General features: G+C 42.0%; 3 protein-coding genes across 6 annotated transcripts; 2 read left to right on the top strand and 1 right to left on the bottom strand.

The window, feature by feature from the left end:
- Positions 1 to 59: 59 nt before the first annotated feature.
- c13h2orf76 (chromosome 13 C2orf76 homolog) lies at positions 60 to 3,690 on the bottom strand. 4 transcript variants are annotated; one of them, XM_088931410.1, is made up of 6 exons: positions 3,593 to 3,690; positions 2,897 to 3,038; positions 2,517 to 2,567; positions 1,963 to 2,000; positions 1,066 to 1,147; positions 60 to 373 (listed from the first exon to the last, which is right to left on the bottom strand). In XM_088931410.1, the coding sequence occupies exons 2-6, from the start codon at positions 3,027 to 3,029 to the stop codon at positions 297 to 299; spliced, it is 381 nt and encodes a 126-aa protein (XP_088787536.1). In that variant the 5' UTR covers positions 3,030 to 3,038; positions 3,593 to 3,690; the 3' UTR covers positions 60 to 296. The 4 variants fall into 4 exon arrangements, with proteins under 4 accessions (XP_088787536.1, XP_088787534.1, XP_088787535.1 ...); XM_088931408.1 differs by lacking the exon at positions 3,593 to 3,690 and adding an exon at positions 3,307 to 3,409; XM_088931409.1 differs by lacking the exon at positions 3,593 to 3,690 and adding an exon at positions 3,313 to 3,409.
- Positions 3,691 to 5,535: 1,845 nt separating this feature from the next.
- dbi (diazepam binding inhibitor, acyl-CoA binding protein) lies at positions 5,536 to 9,131 on the top strand. The gene is made up of 4 exons (XM_088931412.1): positions 5,536 to 5,995; positions 7,759 to 7,876; positions 8,559 to 8,621; positions 8,791 to 9,131. Exons 1-4 carry the CDS (start codon positions 5,987 to 5,989, stop codon positions 8,862 to 8,864), a joined length of 264 nt encoding a protein of 87 aa, XP_088787538.1. The 5' UTR covers positions 5,536 to 5,986; the 3' UTR covers positions 8,865 to 9,131.
- Positions 9,132 to 12,647: 3,516 nt separating this feature from the next.
- Positions 12,648 to 16,673, top strand: tmem37 (transmembrane protein 37). The gene is made up of 2 exons (XM_088931405.1): positions 12,648 to 12,727; positions 15,263 to 16,673. The coding sequence occupies exons 1-2, from the start codon at positions 12,707 to 12,709 to the stop codon at positions 15,842 to 15,844; spliced, it is 603 nt and encodes a 200-aa protein (XP_088787531.1). The 5' UTR covers positions 12,648 to 12,706; the 3' UTR covers positions 15,845 to 16,673.
- The last annotated feature ends 3,823 nt before the right edge of the window (positions 16,674 to 20,496 follow it).

The following is a 20,496-nucleotide window of genomic DNA, read 5'->3' as shown; positions in this document are numbered from 1 at the left end:
AGGGAAATATCCCACATGTCTGAACTGAAAAAAAAATGAAAAACTGGATAATATTCTGAAAAATAAAACTTTAATAACTAAAGAAATACACATCTGTGGCAAGTGGTAAAACCAGAGTCGAGAAAATTAAGTGCAAAAATGTACAATGAAGAGAAGACCTTGTCCACCTTGTTTGTAGTCAACTCTCAACTTTGGCAAGTGCGCAGAACTGACATCCTCTCAGCCTCCGTTGGCTTGGCTGCTGCCAGTGAGAGGGGACTTACTTCGGCAATGTCTACACAAGCTTCTTCAGTCCATCACCAGGCAGTTTTTGGATCCGCTTTGTACTTTTCGTAGTCTTCATTCCGGAAGAAACCTAACTCCGTTTCATTTGCTAAATGAAAAATGTAAAAATGAAAAACCTTAAACGAGTCATTCTGTTTGCCTCCATCCGTAGCAAAAGAGACAGCGTCCCCCTCCTATGTTAGATGAGCTACTATAAGATATGAGCATAACAATCCATCCATCCAGTTTCCAACTGGTTTATCCAATACAGGGTCACAGGGGTGCTGGATCCTATCCCAGCAAGCAACGGGTGTATGGTTGGGGGACGCCCTTGGATTGGACCCCAGTCCGTCACAGAGCACACTCTTTCGCACCAGGGCCAAATTTTCCCACAAGCCAGTTAACCTACTGGATACCTTTGGACTGTGGGAGGAAACCCACACAAACCCAGGGAGAACATGCAAACTCCACACGGACAGCACCGCAGGAACTGAACCCACGACCTCAGTACAGTGAGGCAGCAATGCTCACCGCTGTGCTCTCTAGAACAACAACTGCTATTCTCTTTTTCTTTAGAGGACATCACAACCATCTACAAGTAAAAATACATTTTGAATTGCTCTAATTGAAATGTAAAACTTTTTCACCACCCTGAAGAAACACCAAATTGACAAAGGTGAAGAGATCGTTACTAAACATTTTCATTCTTGTGGCATTTTTTTGCTTCCTACCCCAATTGCAAAAGACTTTCCAAATGCTGGTCTCACTGGGCTCATGATTTTCTAAAAACAAGCGTCCTACCGACTCCAGCCTCTTTCAAAGTGCTGTCGTCCTTCAGGATTAGTCTGTCATCGTCTTCCAAACTCATCACTAGCTCGTTCGTCTGAAAGGGAACGGTACAGGTGAGGGCTCGACTGTCATTCACAACGCCACAGCCGTGCGGGTTGTGTTGTGATCACTACTGGCATGCTGCTGCTCTCACAAAACTGCTCCTCGGGGAATACAGGCCACTGCGTTAAGAATTTAGCTTTCAATAAATAACTGCTCAATCACCAGGCAAAGCGCGAATCGCAAAATTCAATTAAACTCTTTAAAACACAGACTCTGGGCCTCTCGTCCCTGAACTTTATAGCACTGACCTGACAGAACAAAGCAAAAAAGTACAACATTTTGTGATGAAATGCTGCTGACAGAGGATCGTACACGTCCAGCACCGATCGGGTCCTGTGAGAAGAGCGTTCTGCCCGGCCCTGGAGCCTGGCCGGGGTCACGGAGACCCCGCTGTTGAGTCAGCATATTTACAGGGCACTGGGCTTGTCTAGATTGCATCAGTGATGTGTGTCCAGCTGTGGTGCAACAAAGCAAACAAGGAAGATGATGCAACTTGACAGCGAGGATAAGTGGAGCCCAGTGTGCGACGCAATTAAATTCAGTCCTTCCACCGCGTCCGCCATCACCGGGCTCACAGGAGTAGAATGCGCACAGATGAACAAGCCTCCACCTCCTTCAGACGCCTGCCTGTCAAGAGCTGAATATGCCGGACATGCTTTCTGTAGGGCCTCTATATTTAGACCAGAAATCGTAGCTCGATATAGAAAAAAATAAGGCGTTTACTTTTTACATTTTTGACGTTTCTGCGCGCTTGTCATTTGAAAGGTTTTTTTTTTTTACCCTGCGGTTAAAAGGAAGAACACCCACCTTAGCTCCGTGCGCTTGGTGAATTATCTTCATTGTGTCTGCGAGGAGAAGGACAGAGAAACTCAGCGAGGATTAACAAGCAGCTACAGGTTCAGCACATAACATCCACAGCCCAAGCGCGGCGGCGGCGGCTCGGACATATTTCACAAACAACTGTCTGACTCTGTGGGCGAAGCAGAGCTGGCGCGCACACACACGTGTAATATCTGTTCATCTGCCGCATCGCACAGGATAACTGAAAGAGGTCAAACCAACGCGTACATCTGCCCTTGACCTCCCCGGTGTTATCGGGTCACCGCACAGATATGACAGCCTTAACTGGCCTTGGACACGTAGCTACAAAGAAGCCGCACAGCCTATTCATCAGTAATTCATCAGGAAGCCATCAGTAGCTCCTCTATTGACCCGTAACAATTGCACTGTTAAGATTTCCCTGCAAGGCGGGTGGGGAATGAGCAAGAAACACGGTTTTGGCGAGCTTGCTTTTTTTAAAGGCAAGCTCTCCAAAACGTCACCCAAAAACCAACACACATCATAAAAAAACATCACCTTACCGTATTCGAACTTTTTGAATGGGGGAGGCAGCCCTGGTCTCGCAGAGACATCTGTATTGAGAGAAAACAGTGTCTCTAACAGTGGACACAGATGGCAGGAGGTGGCTTTCGCGTAGGCTTGAACTGGGGGGCTCAGACATCAATCAGATCAGTGCTGCTCGCCAGCACTACTTAAATATCAAAAGCAGATTAATCTAACTACGACTGTTCAAAGACTTTCAGGACTGATGGGCGTGCTTCCCTCGTATTTCGATCTGCAGGGCGGTATAGAAAACGGAGATTAGAATTGGTAGCTTTTAAGAGAAATGCGTCATCTTAAACCAACACGCACTACACCAGAGCCGCGACACAGACGTGTGGGGATTGAGCCCATTTCTTACCGTCTTTCACAGCAGCAATAAATTCTTTCACCGTCTGGTTCAGGTTCACGTTTCGAAACACGACGGGTTTGAAGTTGCGGTGCTCGAAGGACCGCACCAAGCGCACGGTTAGCACTGCCTCTTCGCAAGACATTGGCGGCTCCTAACGAAGGCACGAACAAGCAACACACAGCATTATTATCTGCATTTTAAATGGCAATAAAACGTCATTTACTTGTAACGTTATCGCCAACATGAACAATTTCTAAAAACCCATATTCTCCATATAATAATGTGTATTTTTCTCTGTAAAACATGCTTTCTCTGCACAAACGTGTTTTTTGATGACGTGGCTGGCGTAATCTAAACACAAGAAACACCGTTAACAGATTATAAACTGTCAAGAGGATAATCAGCAAAATTATTTTTACTTAAACCGATCGTCTTCTAGGCTTTTCTTCCAACTCGGTGCGAATTCCTAGTTGCACCCAAAGACAAGAGCAATCAAATTCGGAAATGTTGACGCTTAGTTGGAAACGGAAAGGCACAGCTGAGGTTTATATGACACAACCTCCGATGTGGCATGAGAGGGTATAAGAAATCCGTTTCAGCGTTGCGACAGCTGGACGTGAAGATCCCAGGTTTAGTCAACGTTACTAGATCTTCTAAAGCAGACAATCTAGCCTTCTGTAAATAAAAAAAAAATCACGTATTCACCTTTTTTCCAGAAAGCAGTAAAATTAGCAGATTGTGACTATATAACTGTGCACGTATTCATTTAAAATGCTCTTTAAAATACAGTATATTCTGCCAAGCTAAACGAGTTTGTGCAGGAAATACTGTGCGTCTCTGCCCGCGTGGGGAATGGGTTCATAATGGGGTTGTATCACGTAAACCCCGCGTGTGCTGCCGAGCTCAATTTGGTCGATTGTGCATCTATTGAAGCTAATAGAGAGTATTTTGATTTTGTTAAGAAATATGACATTGAGTGCAACCCAAAGCAATTTCAATAAATTATTTATACAATTCCACGTGTTTTACTGGCTTTGGTAAAAAAAAAAATCCACAATCCAGAGTTATATAATTCCCCTACTACCGGAGATCAAAATTGGTCCTTACAGTATTTTAGATAAGAAGTGCAATAATAAATACATCTGTACAATTATGGTTCAGAGATTCTTCCCAGCCACCAAGGAGAAAATAATTTTTAATGATGTAGACGAGGATTCTCTCATCTCAGCTACAACTGAATGCATTACTCTCCACACTCTACCAAATACTAAGGACATTCGGAATAACATATACCCCTGCATGAAACGCTCTGAGAATATCTATGAAAACGGTTAAACTATGATTGCAACACCTGTGCCTTTTGCGAATCAGATATTGAACCAACGGAACACATTTGCTTCCCCTGTCATTATTCAACAGCCTTCTGGCACTTGCTATGTTCTTGGCTAAATCATAGTAATGCTCGTGTACATCTAACTTTTAAGGATCTTGTTCTGGGTGTTCCGAATCCAGACAAAGAAGTTCGTATAATGGTAAATGTCATTCTAATGTTAGCAAAATTTTACATACATTCGTGTAGAGTTAAAAAAAACTACTATATGTGCTTTAAAGAATTCTCTAACTCACTTAAGCTATACTCAAATTCACTAAAAATTATAAAAGAAATAAGCTTGGTGAGTTGGTCTACAAAAATCTTCTGGCGTATAAACTTATTTAGTGTAACCCCTAACACCACATAACCGCTGTACTGTGGAAATTCGTTTTTTTTGTTTCATTCACTTGATGTTACCTTTGTGCAATCATGTTGTGACATCTGTATATTCACCTGTTGTATTTTCTCCCATTTAAAAAAATAAAAACCATAAAAATGTAGCACAGAAATTGCAGAAATCCAGATGTTCCGTATACAGTCCAGAGCATATATGGAATTAGATAAGAATGCATCGCCTCACAGCGTGAAATCTCACTTTCGAAATAATCATAATAATATCGATCGAGTAGTTTACTCGTACTATATGTCAACTAGATGAATGCGAGTCCCTCGATTCAGGTTTAATCAGCTAGACAGTCCCACCCAGATTTTCAGGAGCTGAAAGCAGATTGACAAATACGCTCCAAACAGAAAGAAATGAAATCAATGACCCTGTGATTAGGAAACCAGCTGTAGAAAACCCCAGGAGAGACAGCTGTCAGTCCTCAGACCCGCCCACAGACCAGTGCCGTGTTAAGATATTATTTCGGGACAAAATAAACCTTGTTGGGTCAGAGGTAGCGGACTGTTGAATTGTTTTCAGAATACAGAACGCAATTTCCAGCCGGAGGCAATGAATATATCTACAGAATAGAGGAAGGGACACAGATGACTATCAGCAGCATTGTCAAAATTCAGATATCCGTTCCCCTTTCACGCAGGGCCGCTGACAAACAACGCAAGACCCCTACGTTCGCAGTCTGTGCGACCTTCGCTAGACAGCTATGCGTGCGTTTCGGGTTTTTCAGAAACCCGTCCTCATCATTTGCACACCTCAGTTCTGTTTAACCAGGGAGTAAACTGGCGCGCCACAGACAGAGAAAACAAGAGGGGCGGTGTTTCAGCAAAGCACAGCCGGGCGGGGCCTTCCAGGCGTGCGGAGTTGACGTTAAAAGACGGTGCGGTGCGCCCCTTTGCTGACCGACGGCGTCTCGCTTTGTTCAGTGTCTCTTAGACAACTGCAACACATGAGGAGAACTATAGTGGGGGCTCTCTTTCTTTCTCACACACACACAACCAACCCTTACAACACAGCGCCCCATTCTTTGCACAGAGGATGAAGTCATAGCCCAGTAACCTCGGTGCGTGTGTGTCCCTGCTCTGCCTCTCTCGCCTGATCTCCATTGGCTCGATCCGGCTCACCCCAGGCTGCCGAGCGCCGGGGAAACACGCAGACCAATGAGGGAAACGGGCGGAGGTGGGCTGGGCTGGGCTCGGTAGACTACCTACTAGTACTACACAAGCGTTGGGAGGCCGGAAGAGGTTGTAAGGAGGCCGTTTCTTGCGCTGTTGCAGCTGCAGGGTTGAAGAAGAAGAGCCAGGGTCTCTCCTCCGACTTCGAGGGAATCATGTCACAGGTAAAAAGATCTATGTCTGCGCCTCACTCATCCGACAGCTGAACGCTGAAAGGACGAGAGGGGGGCCTTTTCTTCCCCCTCTCGCTGCTGGAAAGGGTTCATTGGGCTGTACTTTAAGGCTGGTGGAGCAGTTGTGCCTTTCTGTAACGGGCTGGCAGGAAGACAAGGGCTTGCAGTTGTCAACGCACGCCATCTCTTTCCCTGCTGTTAAAAATAAAATCTGACCTTCGTACACTATTCGCCGCGTTTCCTGCCAGAATAAAATACTTCGAGATTTCACTAGACGTAGACTGTGAAAATGCAATGCAATGTTTAATAGCTGCTTGTATATTTGGAACTGGCATCTCTGCGAGGCACGTACAGCGTCAGGATCAGAAGGGTTTGTAGACGGGTCCACGTGTTTTGTGCTTGGGAGATCAAAGAAATTGAAGACGTGCCCGAATAATGATTTATAAAGCATAATCTAGGAGTAACATAATGAAAATAATGAGATAGTTTAAATAAACGACTCTCAAGATAGATGTCTTAAAACGTCGAAGCTCATTATTATTTATTTTATGGGTGGGTTCTGGCTGATCAAATGTCCACTCGCCACTCCCTGTAGTTACTGTTACTTAAACACCGCATCTGCACCGTATTTTACAATTATCAAAAAATATAGCCTCGCTGTTGATCTGTGAAGAGTGGAAAATCTGCAGTAGATTTCACAACGGCCACCTCGGTTACATTGCAAATGTCGGTCAAACTCTTGCGATAAGATGCCCTTAAAGATATATAGTATCTTTTTCTTATCACGCTTTTCGTGACTCAGGACCGATGAACAGCATGCGGTTCTTAAATGATTATATATCCTGTGCGTTGTATGATTCATTTAGGGCAAAAACTTGATCTTTGCTAATAAAGCAATAAAATGCAGCCAATAGTGAGGAGGTACCGTTTGGATAATTAAAAGTAAAAACGTAATATAAAATAATCAAGTCGGTTTTGTAGGCGCTTACTTAGAAAAGAGGACATTCTTAACTCAAGACGTGGTTGAGTTCATAGGATATAATGGGTTTCGTATAGATGATGAGATAGACATGCGCAGCCCACCGCGAATACTTTATAATACTTTAATTAATTTGTAATTATGAAAAAGCGAACAGACAACGGTCGGTAGTATCTGTTTCCTCCTCTCCTGTAGGTACCATGGTAACGCCAAAGATCATGCAGTTCAGACCTAAAGCAGATTCCTAGTGGGACAGATCCCAACCTTTTCATTACACCACCTGTGCCGAGGGACACTGCGCGAAATAACGGATCTCTGGGAACCGTTTCTCAGTTTTCTGCCGTGGTTTTATTGGGCAATCTGAGAAAGAGACAACAATACAGTGGAACTGGTGCATTTTATTGGATTTCAAAACAATCTCCCGCGTTTTAGTTTTTGATTTTAAAGTTTGAAATATTTTGCATCCTCTCAGAACATTGCACCTAAGGCAGACTGTATTGAGCGCACAGACGGAATCTTTTGTCAAATAAAAAAGGCCAAGTTTAAACAACAAGGTACTTTTTGGGCAGCAGATGTATGCAGCCGCATGAACACTTCTAATCTTTGAATGCGAAGCTTTTTCAGTCCTACATAGCCCCGTTCTCATTTCCCGTTGTTGTACGGTGCGACTTGAAAAGGGCGAGACGTTTTCCTACGGTTCTGTGGAAGAAGACTCTTCCCACTCGGTCCTGCTGTGAAGTCATTTTTAGGTGTCGTGTTTGCGATTCCTTTTCAGGCCGATTTTGAAAAGGCTGCGGAGGAGGTGAAGGTTTTGAAGACGAAGCCCGCAGATAAAGAAGTGCTGGAGATTTACGGTCTCTACAAGCAGGCGACCGTGGGAGACGTCAACACGCGTATGTAGTTTCACTGGAGCCACACAGCTGCCTCCGCCTTCTGTACATTTGCATTGTAGTGAAAGCTGGGTTGTAATTAACCTTTAAATTAACCCTTAGCACCAGGCTGGCAGTCGAGCGCTGAAACCATTGCCACCATCTTTTGTTTGGGCAGCTGCAGCCAGTAACAAAAAGCAGCACACATACGGCCTAGAAACACAAAGGCTGAGTAGGCCCGAGCCATTTGAGCATAACCTCTTTTTTACACTGGAGTGCTCATCTCCAATCCTCTAGGGCTAGCGGCCAGCACGTTTTCTAGGTCTCCTGAAATAATTAACAGCTGAAGCCCATTGAAACATGTTAAAGTGGTTCAGTTAGCTAATGATTAGGTCCTTAAAAGCAGAGGTGGAACAAAAAGCTGCAGAAATTAAAGGACCAGAGTTGTGCCCCACTGCCTTGGAAAAGGGAGCACCTGGTTACTAAATAATTAGGCTGGCAGTTGGCAACCCTTCCTGGAAGACCTCTGTGTCCACTTGCATCCTGCCAAAGGGCACTGCGGTTTATGGTGTGTTTCACTGTGTGGCTTTTTTTGCGATGCTGTGATGTGGTGGGTCACTGCTGGGCGTTTGCTCCGTCCCGTGACCTGGTAGCCGAGGTCACGTTCAAAAACCGCAGGAGCTGACGGGCCGGGTTTGTTTTGCAGAACGCCCCGGAATGTTAGACTTCACTGGAAAAGCCAAGTGGGACGCCTGGGAAGCTAACAAAGGTCTGTACAAAAAGTCGCACTCTTCTCTCTCATTCCGAAAGGGGCCGTTTCATTCTGGGGAGAGGGGTGACGAGGAAGATGTGGCTCATGACACAAAAAGAGCCTTTAGTGGGGTTTTTTTTTTAATTCTTGCATGTTTATTGTGATCTTTTGTCTTTTTGTCCCTTAGGAATGAGCAAAGAAGACGCAATGAAGAAGTATATTGAAAAAGTCGAAGAACTAAAGGCAAAATATGGAATTTAAAGGCAGATTAGCTGGTACGAGCACTAGTGCTGGATCCATGGCATCTTTTTAATTCTGAAAACTGTGTGGTCAGAAATTTCCTTGACCATGATTTTCTTAGACTCGAGTATCCGTGTCTGTTTCCAAAATGCCTTAAAAACAATAGAATAAGGTATTTTGCACATTCCATGCCAAGCATGATTGAACTACCATCCACCAGCAGTTTCTTGTTCTTGTTAAACCTTTTTGGTTCAAAACAAACCGATAAAGTCAGTTTTTTATTCCTTTGCTGATTGTGAGTATTTTCTTTTTGTGATGGAACAAGAGTGAAACCGTGCAGTAGTCGTTCTCGTGTGAGACTCTCAAGTGGAGAGAGCATGATCATGAGTACCACAGCGGCACTTGGAGACCAGGGGTTTGTAACACCTGTGATGTGCAGGAACACACATTTTTAAAATGAAAACAAACATCTGTTATAGACAGTTTTCATCTGCATGCTGGTCTTGTATGTACAATATTAAACAGCTGAATTTTGGCACAAGCTTCAGATAAATTTGTGAAGTTCCCCTATCCCTTTTTACTAAGGAACATGTGCAATCATTTCAACACTTTGATGTCTGTAACATGTAGATTTATAATTTCACAATTTCTGTACGTCAGGAAGACTTTAGTCTCGGGACAAAAACAAACAGATGAGTAATTCTTGAGTAGCTGCCAGCGGTGTTCATCGTGTTTTTTACTTTAATTCAAAAGCACTCTTTATTCTCCTTGAAGCACTGCTATTTAAGAGATTACTTTCTAAAATCAGTTAAACAAAGAGCTGTATCTGTCTGCTGTGGCACTCAAATTAATCAAATCAGATCGCTCCTGTAACATTTTAGTGGAGTAAACTAAACAAGTTTTTTGGAAGTCCTTAGAAATGTGTAACCTTTCATCCTTAGAAACAGTTGATGGGATGGTTATTTCAGAGCTCTCTGTAGGTACACATGCATGTCTTAAGAGGAGCAAAGTTAAATGTCTTTCCCAGAAATTGTAGCCTTTGCTACACCTCTCAGAAAAGTGGTTCTTGCAGAGAACTGCATTTGACGTTTAAAGGTTTAAGTTTAAAACATTTGCTTTTGATTAGTTTTATTCACTCTTTGAGTACTTGGTTTGCAATGTAACACGTGAGCAGAACACTACACAAGGTTCAGTGGGAAGACAAGTGAAAACGTTTTACCAAGGAGGAACTCATCAACATGCCTCAGGCTGAGGGAAGAGGGTAAGTTAGAGTAACTCTGTGCAACTGGGAACAGCTCCAACCCAAGTCAAAAACAGGCTTAATTCTGTGTGCTCAGGTACTGCAGTGGAAATCCTAAACTCTGCTTCTGGCTCCCTCTAATGGACAGGCCCAGGCAGAGGCAGAGGCAGAGTCAGAGTCTTGAAGCTCACAGAAATTTGTCAGACAATACGATCACACAACACAGTACCCAGAAGCCCAAATGAGCTGACAATAGTTCAATACACAGTGGTGACAATCCAGCACATGGTTTCACAGGTAAGTATAAATGTGCGAGAGTGAGTGCACTATGCAGTCCCTGAGGATGAATACCCATTGACTGGAAATTTGCTGGTGTACTCATCCACTTAAAAGGGCGACACAACCAAACCACTTAATTATAGACCGTTAGGTCTTCTATGACATGCAGGTAACAGAAATGTAAAATGGGAAAAGGGTAAGCTTGAGGAAACTGAAAATGAAGTGCTTGAATCTGACACATCTTTTACATCTTTAGACAATGTGAAGAAGTAATACCAATGGCAAACAAAGTTAGGATTTAAAAGTGTAGACTAAATGAAGGTATTCAAATTGCGCAATGTAAAAGTAAGACCTTTTGGAATATTGTGTACTATTTCAGTCACCTTGTCAGAAGAAAAATACTGCTGCTCTTGGAATCAGTCCACAGTAGAGAAACATGATAACCTTTGTAACTTTCCCTATATGCTTAGTTTTAGCACAGTCAGCAGTCAGCAAAGAAAGTGGCAGATGCTTCTTTATCACAGGAAATGTAGGGACCTTCATCATGTTGTAGAAACAGACTCCGGGAGACTTCACGGGAAGAAAATCTGAATTGCCAGTGCCCAAACAAGCAAGGCAGGCTGAATCTGCTCTCCTTTGTGGATTAAATGTGATGCAAACCACTGTTACACACACAACATTTTTCGGCATCAGGAAACATCATCTTTGTGTAGTGGGGCAGAGAAGAAGCTTGTGAGCAAGGGGAAATAATGCAAATCGCCTTCCCACACCTTACAAACTTATTCTGCTCCCAGGAGATGTCACTGGGTTACATCAACCAGCTATAAATGGAATGCTGGAAAAGTGCGTTCCCGCAGGAATGTTTGGTGAATGCACCCAGTTTATTAAATCCATACACAAATCCTTACTACGACTGTTTGATATTGATCAGAAAGTGAACATTCATAGTTGTATAGTTGACTATTTACACTGCTCATACTGTAGTTTGTTAAAATTGGACTGTGCTGGCACTTTTAATCTGCTGCACAGCTGTCTCTCTGATATTATTTTTTTTAAAATCAGTATCACTGCAACAATGTGACCAGTGAAATGAATCTGGTGCTCTTTCCTTTGCAGGAGCTACAAAACAAAATCTGATAATTTTAAAACTGAGCATTGGCCTCAAGATGTTTCCTGTTTTTTTTCTTAAACGTTTTGGGAAACTGTGTGTGTGTGATTGGACGTCATATGTGAAGTATGGGCACATGACTTCGGCTGACATTATTTAACAGTGCAATGTTTTAATTTTTCTCAATTACTTGTTTCCAGATTGTCTCCACTATTAATTCCTGATATTTAACTGGATTGAATTCCAGAGGATGCTGGAGCACTTTTCATATAGAAGGGGAACCACTTTAGTCATCACTGACTAATTATATCACCACCAACCTGGTGGCATACAGCGGCCCCTCTGTACCTGCAGCCCCACTGCCCCACTCAAGGGGACGAGTGAGAAACACGGTTACCAGGTGAAATAAGGAAGATTGTACATGCCCAGAGTGAAATTTAGTTAAGTCCCCTAGACCTGCAAACAGTATCCTGGGACCTTAATAATCAAGTAGATTATTAGTTTCACCTTATTTTAACATTTCGTTTGAAGAACGGTACATTGTACAGCAAAGTGTCTTCAGTCACCACACTAGCACATTGGTTTGGAAAATCTGGTCTGGGGAAGGAGTGCCACCTACAGGCCCACCAACACCATTACAGCAGAAACCCCAGTACTGACCAATCCCAGCCTTGTTTAATTCTGCCGTCAGTCATACCTTTAAACTCGGCAATTTGGGTAATAAACCAACCACGATGATGCGTGGCTGATAATGAGCGAAAGGATGAATCTCAGCCTTCTTATGGGTGCAGTTATAAAGAGCTTGGTGCACGAATGACCAGAGAATAAATCACAGCTAGCAGACAGAGAAACCGATCCCCCAGACAACAGACATGTCCTGCAAATCACTGAGACGCTAACAAAAGAAAAAAGATCTGCTGTTAGCAGTAACACAGAGTTCCCTCCTCCATCCAGACCAGCCCCTTTACTTTTGTCCTCAAAACTGCTTCGTGATCAGTTTCCCAACAGGCCAGAAAAAAACAATGTTCTTTCCTGCTGATTCAGCAGAAGGAAAATGTTCTTCCATGGTGTTCCGACTTAGCTATAAACTTTCATTGTCTTTACAATGTTTGTTAATCATACACTAAAAGTCTGTCTATCGCTGAACTTTTGACTCATTTAACTCATCTCATTTACAGTTTTTCTTCTGTGCTTTCCTGAATAAGAGAACACTTCTAGATTTAAGAAAACTCCACCATGACTGCTATAAAGATTAAGGTAATGCAATCTTTCTAATTTTCTTGTTATATACATTAGTTTTGGGAGTACTCAATGGCTAAAGAATATTGTTTTTAGGGTCTAAATATGCAAAGTATTTTTGTAACTAAAACTGTATGTCTTTGTCCAGTTGTGGACGAATATCGTCTCAAAGTGCTTAATGTTCAATTCCAAGACCTTTAGGAATCTGTGATATATATGTTGGATTTAATAAAATTCTTCTTAACACTAGTAGTGTTGAGTTGCATAAATAACTGTTCGAAAATGTATAAAATGAAGCAAAAATATATATTTTAATTCTGTTCCCAGTTACAAGGAACATATGAAAAAAGAATGCCAATTCTTTATTCTATAATTTTTTTTAATGCAAAGCTATACTATAATTCTCACTGGACAGTTATGTAGCCTATTAAATACCTTTCTAATCTAGTTATATTTCCAAAAAGGAAAAAAACTCATGATTTTAAGAATTGTGAATTAAAAATATACGTGTTTGTGATGTATTTTTTGTTTCATGATGTGTAATCTTTACAGTTCACTTTGGCCATTTTTTCCCTGTGTTCTCTGTTGAGTAACACAGGGGCACCTCAAGGGACAGTTCTTTCTCCATTCCTCTTCACCCTCTATACTTCGGACTTTAAGTACAACTCAGAGTCATGCCACCTGCAGAAGTTCTCAGATGACTCTGAAATTGTGGGATGTATCAAGGGTGAGCAGGAGGAGGAGTACAGAGGACTGGTCAGCAGCTTTGTGGAGTGGTGTGGGGTAAACCACTTGGAACTGAATGTTACAAAGACAAAGGAACTGGTGGTAGATTTCAGGAGGAAAAAGGTCAAACCTACTCCTGTCTACATCCATGGGAGTGGCGTGGAGATGGTGGACTCGTACAAGTACCTGGGAGTGCACATCGACGATAGACTGGAATGGTCTAAGAACACCGAGGCCATCTATAAGAAGGGACAGAGCCGACTCTACTTCTTGAGGAGGCTCAGGTCCTTCAATGTGTGTAGTAAGATGCTACACATGTTCTATCAGTCGGTGGTAGCGAGTGCCATTTTCTACGCAGTGGTGTGCTGGGGCTCGGGGATTAGAGCAGTAGATTCCAAAAGGCTGAACAAGCTCATCAGGAGAGCAAGCTCTGTCATTGGGTCTGACCTGGACTCCTTGGAGGTAGTGGCTGAGAGGAGAATGATGTCCAAACTAGAGGCCATCATGGACAACTTCTCCCATCCCCTCTATGACAGGCTTGCAGGAATGAAGAGCACGTACAGCAATAGACTGATTCATCCACGGTGCAACAGGGAGCGCTACAGGAGGTCATTCTTGCCGTCTGCCATAAGACTGTACAACGCATCCACCTTGCGTCTTGGCAGAGGCAACATCGACAGTGACCTGTATCTGGATTAAACGCATCTACACATCTACTGCTACATCTGTTCTCTTCTTCTTCTTTTTCTTTTTCTTTTTCCCGTTTACAACCACTTTCTGTGCAATACAGTATATGCCAGGGACCTGTGCAATACATTTATATTTATATCTACAGTTACATCTATATTTATATCCATATGTGTGATATGAGTGTGATATGATTTTCTGTGTACTGTTCTGTTCTAGTTTGTTCTTGTGCGTCTGGACTGTGAGTAACTCTTGTATTGTATTGTATGTATTGTACTATTATTATATAATTCGTTACATTGTGGCTGTGTTGTGTGTGTTAAGCTGCTGTTGCACTGCAATTTCCCTCACGGGATCAATAAAGTATCTATCTATCTATCTATCTATCTATCTATCTATCTATCTATCTATCTGTTTCAACTGACACAATTAAGAGAATAAATACGAAAGCTGTGCAATTTTGTTTTTTTAGAATTTTCTTGTGTTTTCTTCCCAACCATCCTAAAAACGTTTTGCATGTTTTATTTTAATGTTTTGTAGAATTCCTCTTATGTGACACTCTGGTTATCTCGGTAGAGAGCAGTTAAGAAAGAGAATTCATTCTTTACAGGAATGATGTTTGGTAGACTGAAGATTGTTGGCATCGCTAGAATTAGTAGTGTACAGTTTCATATACCGTCGTAGAGTGGTATATTGGTAGATTTCTCACGTGGCAGCCTTACAGATATAACAGATATACAGATATAACACCATCTCTTGTAAACACCAATACAAGTCCAGCTTCCATTGAATTATCCATTTATCCACTTTCTAACCTTTTCATCCACTTCAGAGTCATGGGGGAGCTGGAGCCTATCCCAGCAAGCAACGGGGCGCAAGGCAGGGTACACCCTGGACAGGACGCCAGGCCATCACAGGGCCACAGACACACACACCTACAGTACTTCCAGTTTTCCCAGAAGCAGTATATCATTGGACTGTAGGAGGAAGGAGGATGTATTGTAATTATTATTAAATATTTCAAATGCTTGGTTAGCGGCTAGCATGTGTGGTTTATTAAATTATAAAATAGTAATATACATAGTGTACTAATCAAATTAGCACGAAATCTTTAACAGAAATGAACTTTTTTCTTATCAGGCAGGAAGTGTGCATTTCTACAGCAAACCTAAACCGCCGTTCCTCGAGATTTTCACCAGGAGCCTGATAATCCTCTGCACGGCCTTCGCCATCGTGCTGTCCTCTATAGCCGTGTGCGATGGACACTGGCTGCTGGCCGAGGGCAAGATGTTTGGACTTTGGCACTTCTGTACCCTGGAGGATAAGTCTCTGCCCAACTGCACGACGGATCTCGGCGAGGCTGGCGTAGACTCCCTGCCGGTCGGGCTGGTCTTGTGCAGGTCCGTGGTGTCCTTCAGCGTGGTGGCGGCCATCTTTGGCCTGGAGCTGCTGGTCATGTCTCAGGTGTGTGAGGACCAGGACTCCCGGAAGAGGTGGTCCGTAGGATCCGCGCTCGTCCTCCTGTCCTTCACGCTGTCGGCGTCAGGGCTGCTGGGGTTCGTCGCCCTGCTGTGGAGCTACGCCAGTCTCTTGGGCTTCAGCCTGACATTCTGGTGTCAGTTCACAGCAGCGTTCCTCTTCTTCCTGAACGGCATGAGCGGACATCACATCCACAGCATGGTCCTGCTGCCAGTGGGGAACGCCGGGAAAATCTTAGGATGAGATACCACCTTCTTTCTGGATTCAGGGCATACATCCACGTACAGTACGGTCACACAGTCTAAGAGGGTTGTTCTCTAGGTGGGATCTGTTAGCAAGTCGTGTCTGCATGGCAGTGTATCACATTATATGCCTGTTACTTCTCTTTGTGGGGACTTCCTGTTGACTCATCAATAGCCTTTTCACTGTTCCAGACTCGGCTCAAATGCAACAAGGATTTTCCTTGACACTTTCAGACTTAAAAGCAGGTGCCATGTGGTTCGGGAACAGAGCTATTTGCACTGCAGGGATGTCTTCTGGTTCTTATAGGAGTTATTATCCATGTGGGGGCATCTTCTAAGATTGTGTCCCAATGTGGAAAGTAATACATACTGTAAATACTGATGGGCATTGTAACTGAAGCTGCCTCCTGTATTTGTTAGAACAGATGAATACATTTGGAATAAAGATATTGCCTTTCTTGTTATAGTTTGGTTTCAAATAGTTGAGGTTTGAAGGTAAATACCCATTTCACTCAATCAGGAAATGTAGATAAATGGCCAGATTTTTGTTAAAGCCTGTCATTTAAGGCAAATGTTAGAAGAGATTGTATTGTATTGTATTGTATGTATTGTATTGCCTTTTAATTTCTTTAAGTTTTTACATTTCTTACAGGTCAAAACTGTACCACATGAACAAACAACTTGTTCTTTTTCTACTTCAGCGAGCCACACCTGAACAGTACAGTCAGGAATTTAAAGCTTTTATTGTTATTTTCTTAACTCACCAGGAGTTTTGTTTGTCAAGACTGTCCCATTTCCCTTTATTTCAGTAAATCTTTTTACTTAATAAATATTTTTGTTGGGTTTATATATCTTTGCGAGCATTGTCCAGCAATACAATTGTTTCCTTGGGTGTCTCTGATGCTGAAGGTCAAGTGAGGCCTTTTCCTTCTTGTCTGTCTGCTGTCTGTCCCTGGGTCTCACTCCAAAGACATGCTGGTAGGTTAATTAGCTTCTAGGAAAACTGACCCTGGTGTGAGAGTGTGTGGCGGTGTCTAGAAATAGTGACAAAATGAAAAACCAAAGGAAACATTTTGTGAAAAACTGGAAAAAAGGAAAAATCAGGAGAAGTTCAGCATTCGTGCCTAAATGCTGAGAATATAAGGAAATTGCAGACATTGATGCTACCACATTAGCATGTGTTTATGATGTATGTAGAATCACTGACACATGGCTCAGAGAGAGTGATGGGGAAGCATACAGGATTACTGGATATAGATTTCTGGAGAGACAGGAAGAGGTGGAGGTTTAGCACAATACACTGAAAAGAGCCTTCAGGCACTGCAACCTAACCCTGATAAATTAGGTGTCTCAGAATCTATATACAGTAGGTCAGACATAGAAATACGCTCAATGGGCATTGTGTAAAAGTGTGCTACAGACCACGGATTCAGACTGGATAGTCTCAGAATTATATATATACAATTATACAGACTCAGAATTATAATGGCATCTCATATAATGAAGTCAAAAACGTATGTGTACAAAGAAGTAATTATCATGGAAGAATTTAATTTTCTTCAGAACATCTGGAAAAACCATCAGAGATGTGAAACTGAAATAGTTGACTTGGTTTAAGACAGTTTCTTCACTCAGAAAGTCAGAAAGCGTACAGGTAGTGATGCCCGCACTGACCTAGTCTTTCCAAATATCAAAATGGAGGGATGAAAACAACATGTTTTTCCTTTAAGTACATCAGGAAACTGGCGTTTACAGCTCCTGAAATGTGGACTGTGATGGAATGACACAGAGCTTAGGAGCAGCAGAACAGGATAAGATGTGGAATCAGTAGAGAATCAAGAGCCTAAAGGTATTCTACCTGGAGAACAGAAGACATCAATTATACACCTGGGTTAAGAAGAAAGTCTAAATGGTTTGATAAACCAATTAAAATCAACACAAACAAGAAACAAAGGACTCTATAAGATACTGAAAAAAGTACATTCCGTTATATAAATGGAGTAAAAAGTTAAAGGCAAAGGAAAAAGGATGCTAGGCCAAGGGATTAATATTGCAATGGATTCTCGAGTAAATCATTACAGTTTTTTTTTTAAATTACAACAGAACACTAAAGCAGAGATAATAACCAGAGATAATAAATGGAAGTCTGCCAACTCTACATGAGGGAACTGGCAATACTACACGTAGACCATCAATAAAACTCTTTCAGCAGGAGCTCGTCAGTGCTAAAATACCTAAATATTCTAACTTTAAGAGAGAAAGAATGGGAATGAACAGAAATGGAATCAGGAGGCAATACGCAAGATTTTAAAGATATTCTGTCTGAAGCACAGTAATTGCCATAAAAGTGAGATTTGGATTGTAAGCTGGTCAATGGGTAGGAGACAGATAAGTGGTGAGAATGTAATTTGGGGTGATGCAATTAGTGGAGTAACACAAGGGTCTGAATTAGGGCCACTGCTCTTCCCAATTCATATTCATGATCTAGATTTTGGTATAGTGAGTGAACAAGCTGAGTTTACAGATGATAATACAGGGCTTTATCAAATGCTGTAGAAGCAGCAGGTGGGAAAAAAACCACTTGAGACATTAAAATGAAGGACTGGGCAAACACCTGTCATTTAATGTAAACAAAAGCTGACTATTACACATGCTGCAGGTAGGAAAAAACATGATAAATGGAAAACTCTCAACTTGAAGAAGCTAAGTGACACATTATCTTCATCTAGGCTATGCGTGGATACAGAGTCAACAGTATAGTATTTCAAATAATTGTAGTAGTTAGGCCTCACTTAGAATATTTGTCACCATATTGCAAAATAAGGTTCTGTTCTGAAAGGCTAAAACCTCTTAGTCTCAAATAGAGTTACCCACAAAAAGACCTGATTCAATATTTAAAATCCTCCAGGACTTTGACAGAGTCAACCCATCAGACTTCACCACAGCATACAAGTGGAGACTGCGCGCAAGTACATTTCAAACAGGTTTTTTGAGAGAACACAGTGTTGTACGAGCTACCAGCAAACAAACAAGTTAGTTGGGCCAAACGTTGTCCTCTCATTTGTAACCTTTTTTATATGCTCATATCAACAGTCTTACAGGCTTGTGTATTCAATCTATTTTTAGGTTTTTTATTTTCTCATTTAGTATTTTATTTTTCTTCGTAAAGTGGGTTTATGATGTGCACAGTTGTTATATTTTCCCCAGTGCAGGATTGCCCAATGCACATCTCTTGCTTGCTGTTATCATCTTTTCAAAGGTTGATTTCCATCTCCCTGTCCTTGGTGGGGCTGCGGTCATGATCTTGTTTATGCCTTCCTTAATGGTCCACACGGTATAAAAAAAGTAATGCTGCATCAGGGAATAACACTTAGCAGAGTGTCTAATAGACAGTGTTCTTTTTTTAAAGCTTTTCCCCAAGTCCTATAAAAGATCATAAACAACTTTATCACCTAAATCGGTTCCATAATGGAAGACTAAACACGGATATGACAAAGCAATGAACGTTTTTATTAGCATCCACAAGCTGAGTGCGGATTTTGGAAAAACTGGACAAACGGGACTCTTTTGTTCCTTGATCCCTTTCAATATTTTTTTGGCTTTTAAAATAATTCACACTCTTTCCACATTTGTCAGGGATGACAAGGAGAGTATCTCAACAAAACAAACAAAAAAACCCATTCCTCTCTGAATCTGGATCCTTTGAGCAGCTTTTTTTAAGTCCTTCGTAGCTTCACCTCCCACCACCTCAAAGGACAAGAGCTGATTGCTTTCACCTGTGGGCATGTCCGATCGTTACTACACCAAAGACTAGCTATCATGAAACAGACCAATAAATATTTACAAGGTAGGTAGTACAGTAAAGAACAGGAATTTAATTTCGCGAGAAAGGATGCATTTACAGCATTATCACCTGGACTTCAATTTGAAGTGCACATATCTCTTCGGTGACGGTGCTAGCAGAGTCTGTAAGCTCCATTTCTTAGTTCAGTTATCATCAGCTGCACAAACACCTGTTTTTAACAACTTACATAATAAGCAGAAAACGTCTCTCACCACTGATGATTAAGTAGATGCTGAAATTTTAAATTTAGAAGATCTGCACCTTTCAATAAACTGAAAAGCATTTACAGCGTCTTGAAAGCTGGTTGAAGACGTCCACTGCAAAGATTTTCCTACTCGTACAATTATCACACAGGTAAAATTGTGACCGTTCACACGTGAAATGCAACATCAGTGTGCAAAAGGAAACAAAAGACCGAAGAAACACTTTACATTATTGATCTGCAACTTAAAAATAAACATTGAATTAATATATTGATTTCATTAACTGCGACAGAAACATCTGGCTCTGTCTGCATGCCTTCCACTCGGTCATCTGTGAGATAAGAGCTCAGCTCAGGAGCCTGCTAACCTGAACACGCACAGAGGCCTGGCTAGATCTTCACCACATCAGCCTCACAGTGACCTCTGACAGTGTCCAGCCTCTGTACAGTTTTCAGGGCTTCTCTAATACATCATCAAACACTGAAGGCTGCTGGAATCAAATCAGCTGCTATTCCCATCCGAAATTAAACCTTCCCCTGTTCAAACATTGAAAGCCATTTTCTTACCCAATTTGCAGCGGAGCAGATGTAAAATTCCCTTGTGTTA

Source organism: Atractosteus spatula, chromosome 13, assembly GCF_055471065.1.
Source record: "Atractosteus spatula isolate fAtrSpa1 chromosome 13, fAtrSpa1.hap1, whole genome shotgun sequence".
Classification (NCBI taxonomy): Eukaryota; Metazoa; Chordata; class Actinopteri; order Semionotiformes; family Lepisosteidae; genus Atractosteus; species Atractosteus spatula.
This window is presented reverse-complemented; position numbering and strand designations above follow the sequence as displayed.

Bases quoted from the DNA above. Each gene is read 5' to 3' on its own strand.
- dbi (XM_088931412.1), top strand. The intron at 7,877-8,558 runs GTATGTAGTTTC...TTTGTTTTGCAG, and splicing joins CGTGGGAGACGTCAACACGC to AACGCCCCGGAATGTTAGAC. The intron at 8,622-8,790 runs GTCTGTACAAAA...TTTGTCCCTTAG, and splicing joins CGCCTGGGAAGCTAACAAAG to GAATGAGCAAAGAAGACGCA.
- c13h2orf76 (XM_088931410.1), bottom strand. From the start codon at position 3,029: ATGTCTTGCGAAGAGGCAGTGCTAACCGTGCGCTTGGTGCGGTCCTTC. The intron at 2,568-2,896 runs GTAAGAAATGGG...CTCTCAATACAG, and splicing joins TATTGCTGCTGTGAAAGACG to ATGTCTCTGCGAGACCAGGG. The intron at 2,001-2,516 runs GTAAGGTGATGT...TTCTCCTCGCAG, and splicing joins ATTCAAAAAGTTCGAATACG to ACACAATGAAGATAATTCAC.
- tmem37 (XM_088931405.1), top strand. From the start codon at position 12,707: ATGACTGCTATAAAGATTAAG. The intron at 12,728-15,262 runs GTAATGCAATCT...TTTTCTTATCAG, and splicing joins TGACTGCTATAAAGATTAAG to GCAGGAAGTGTGCATTTCTA.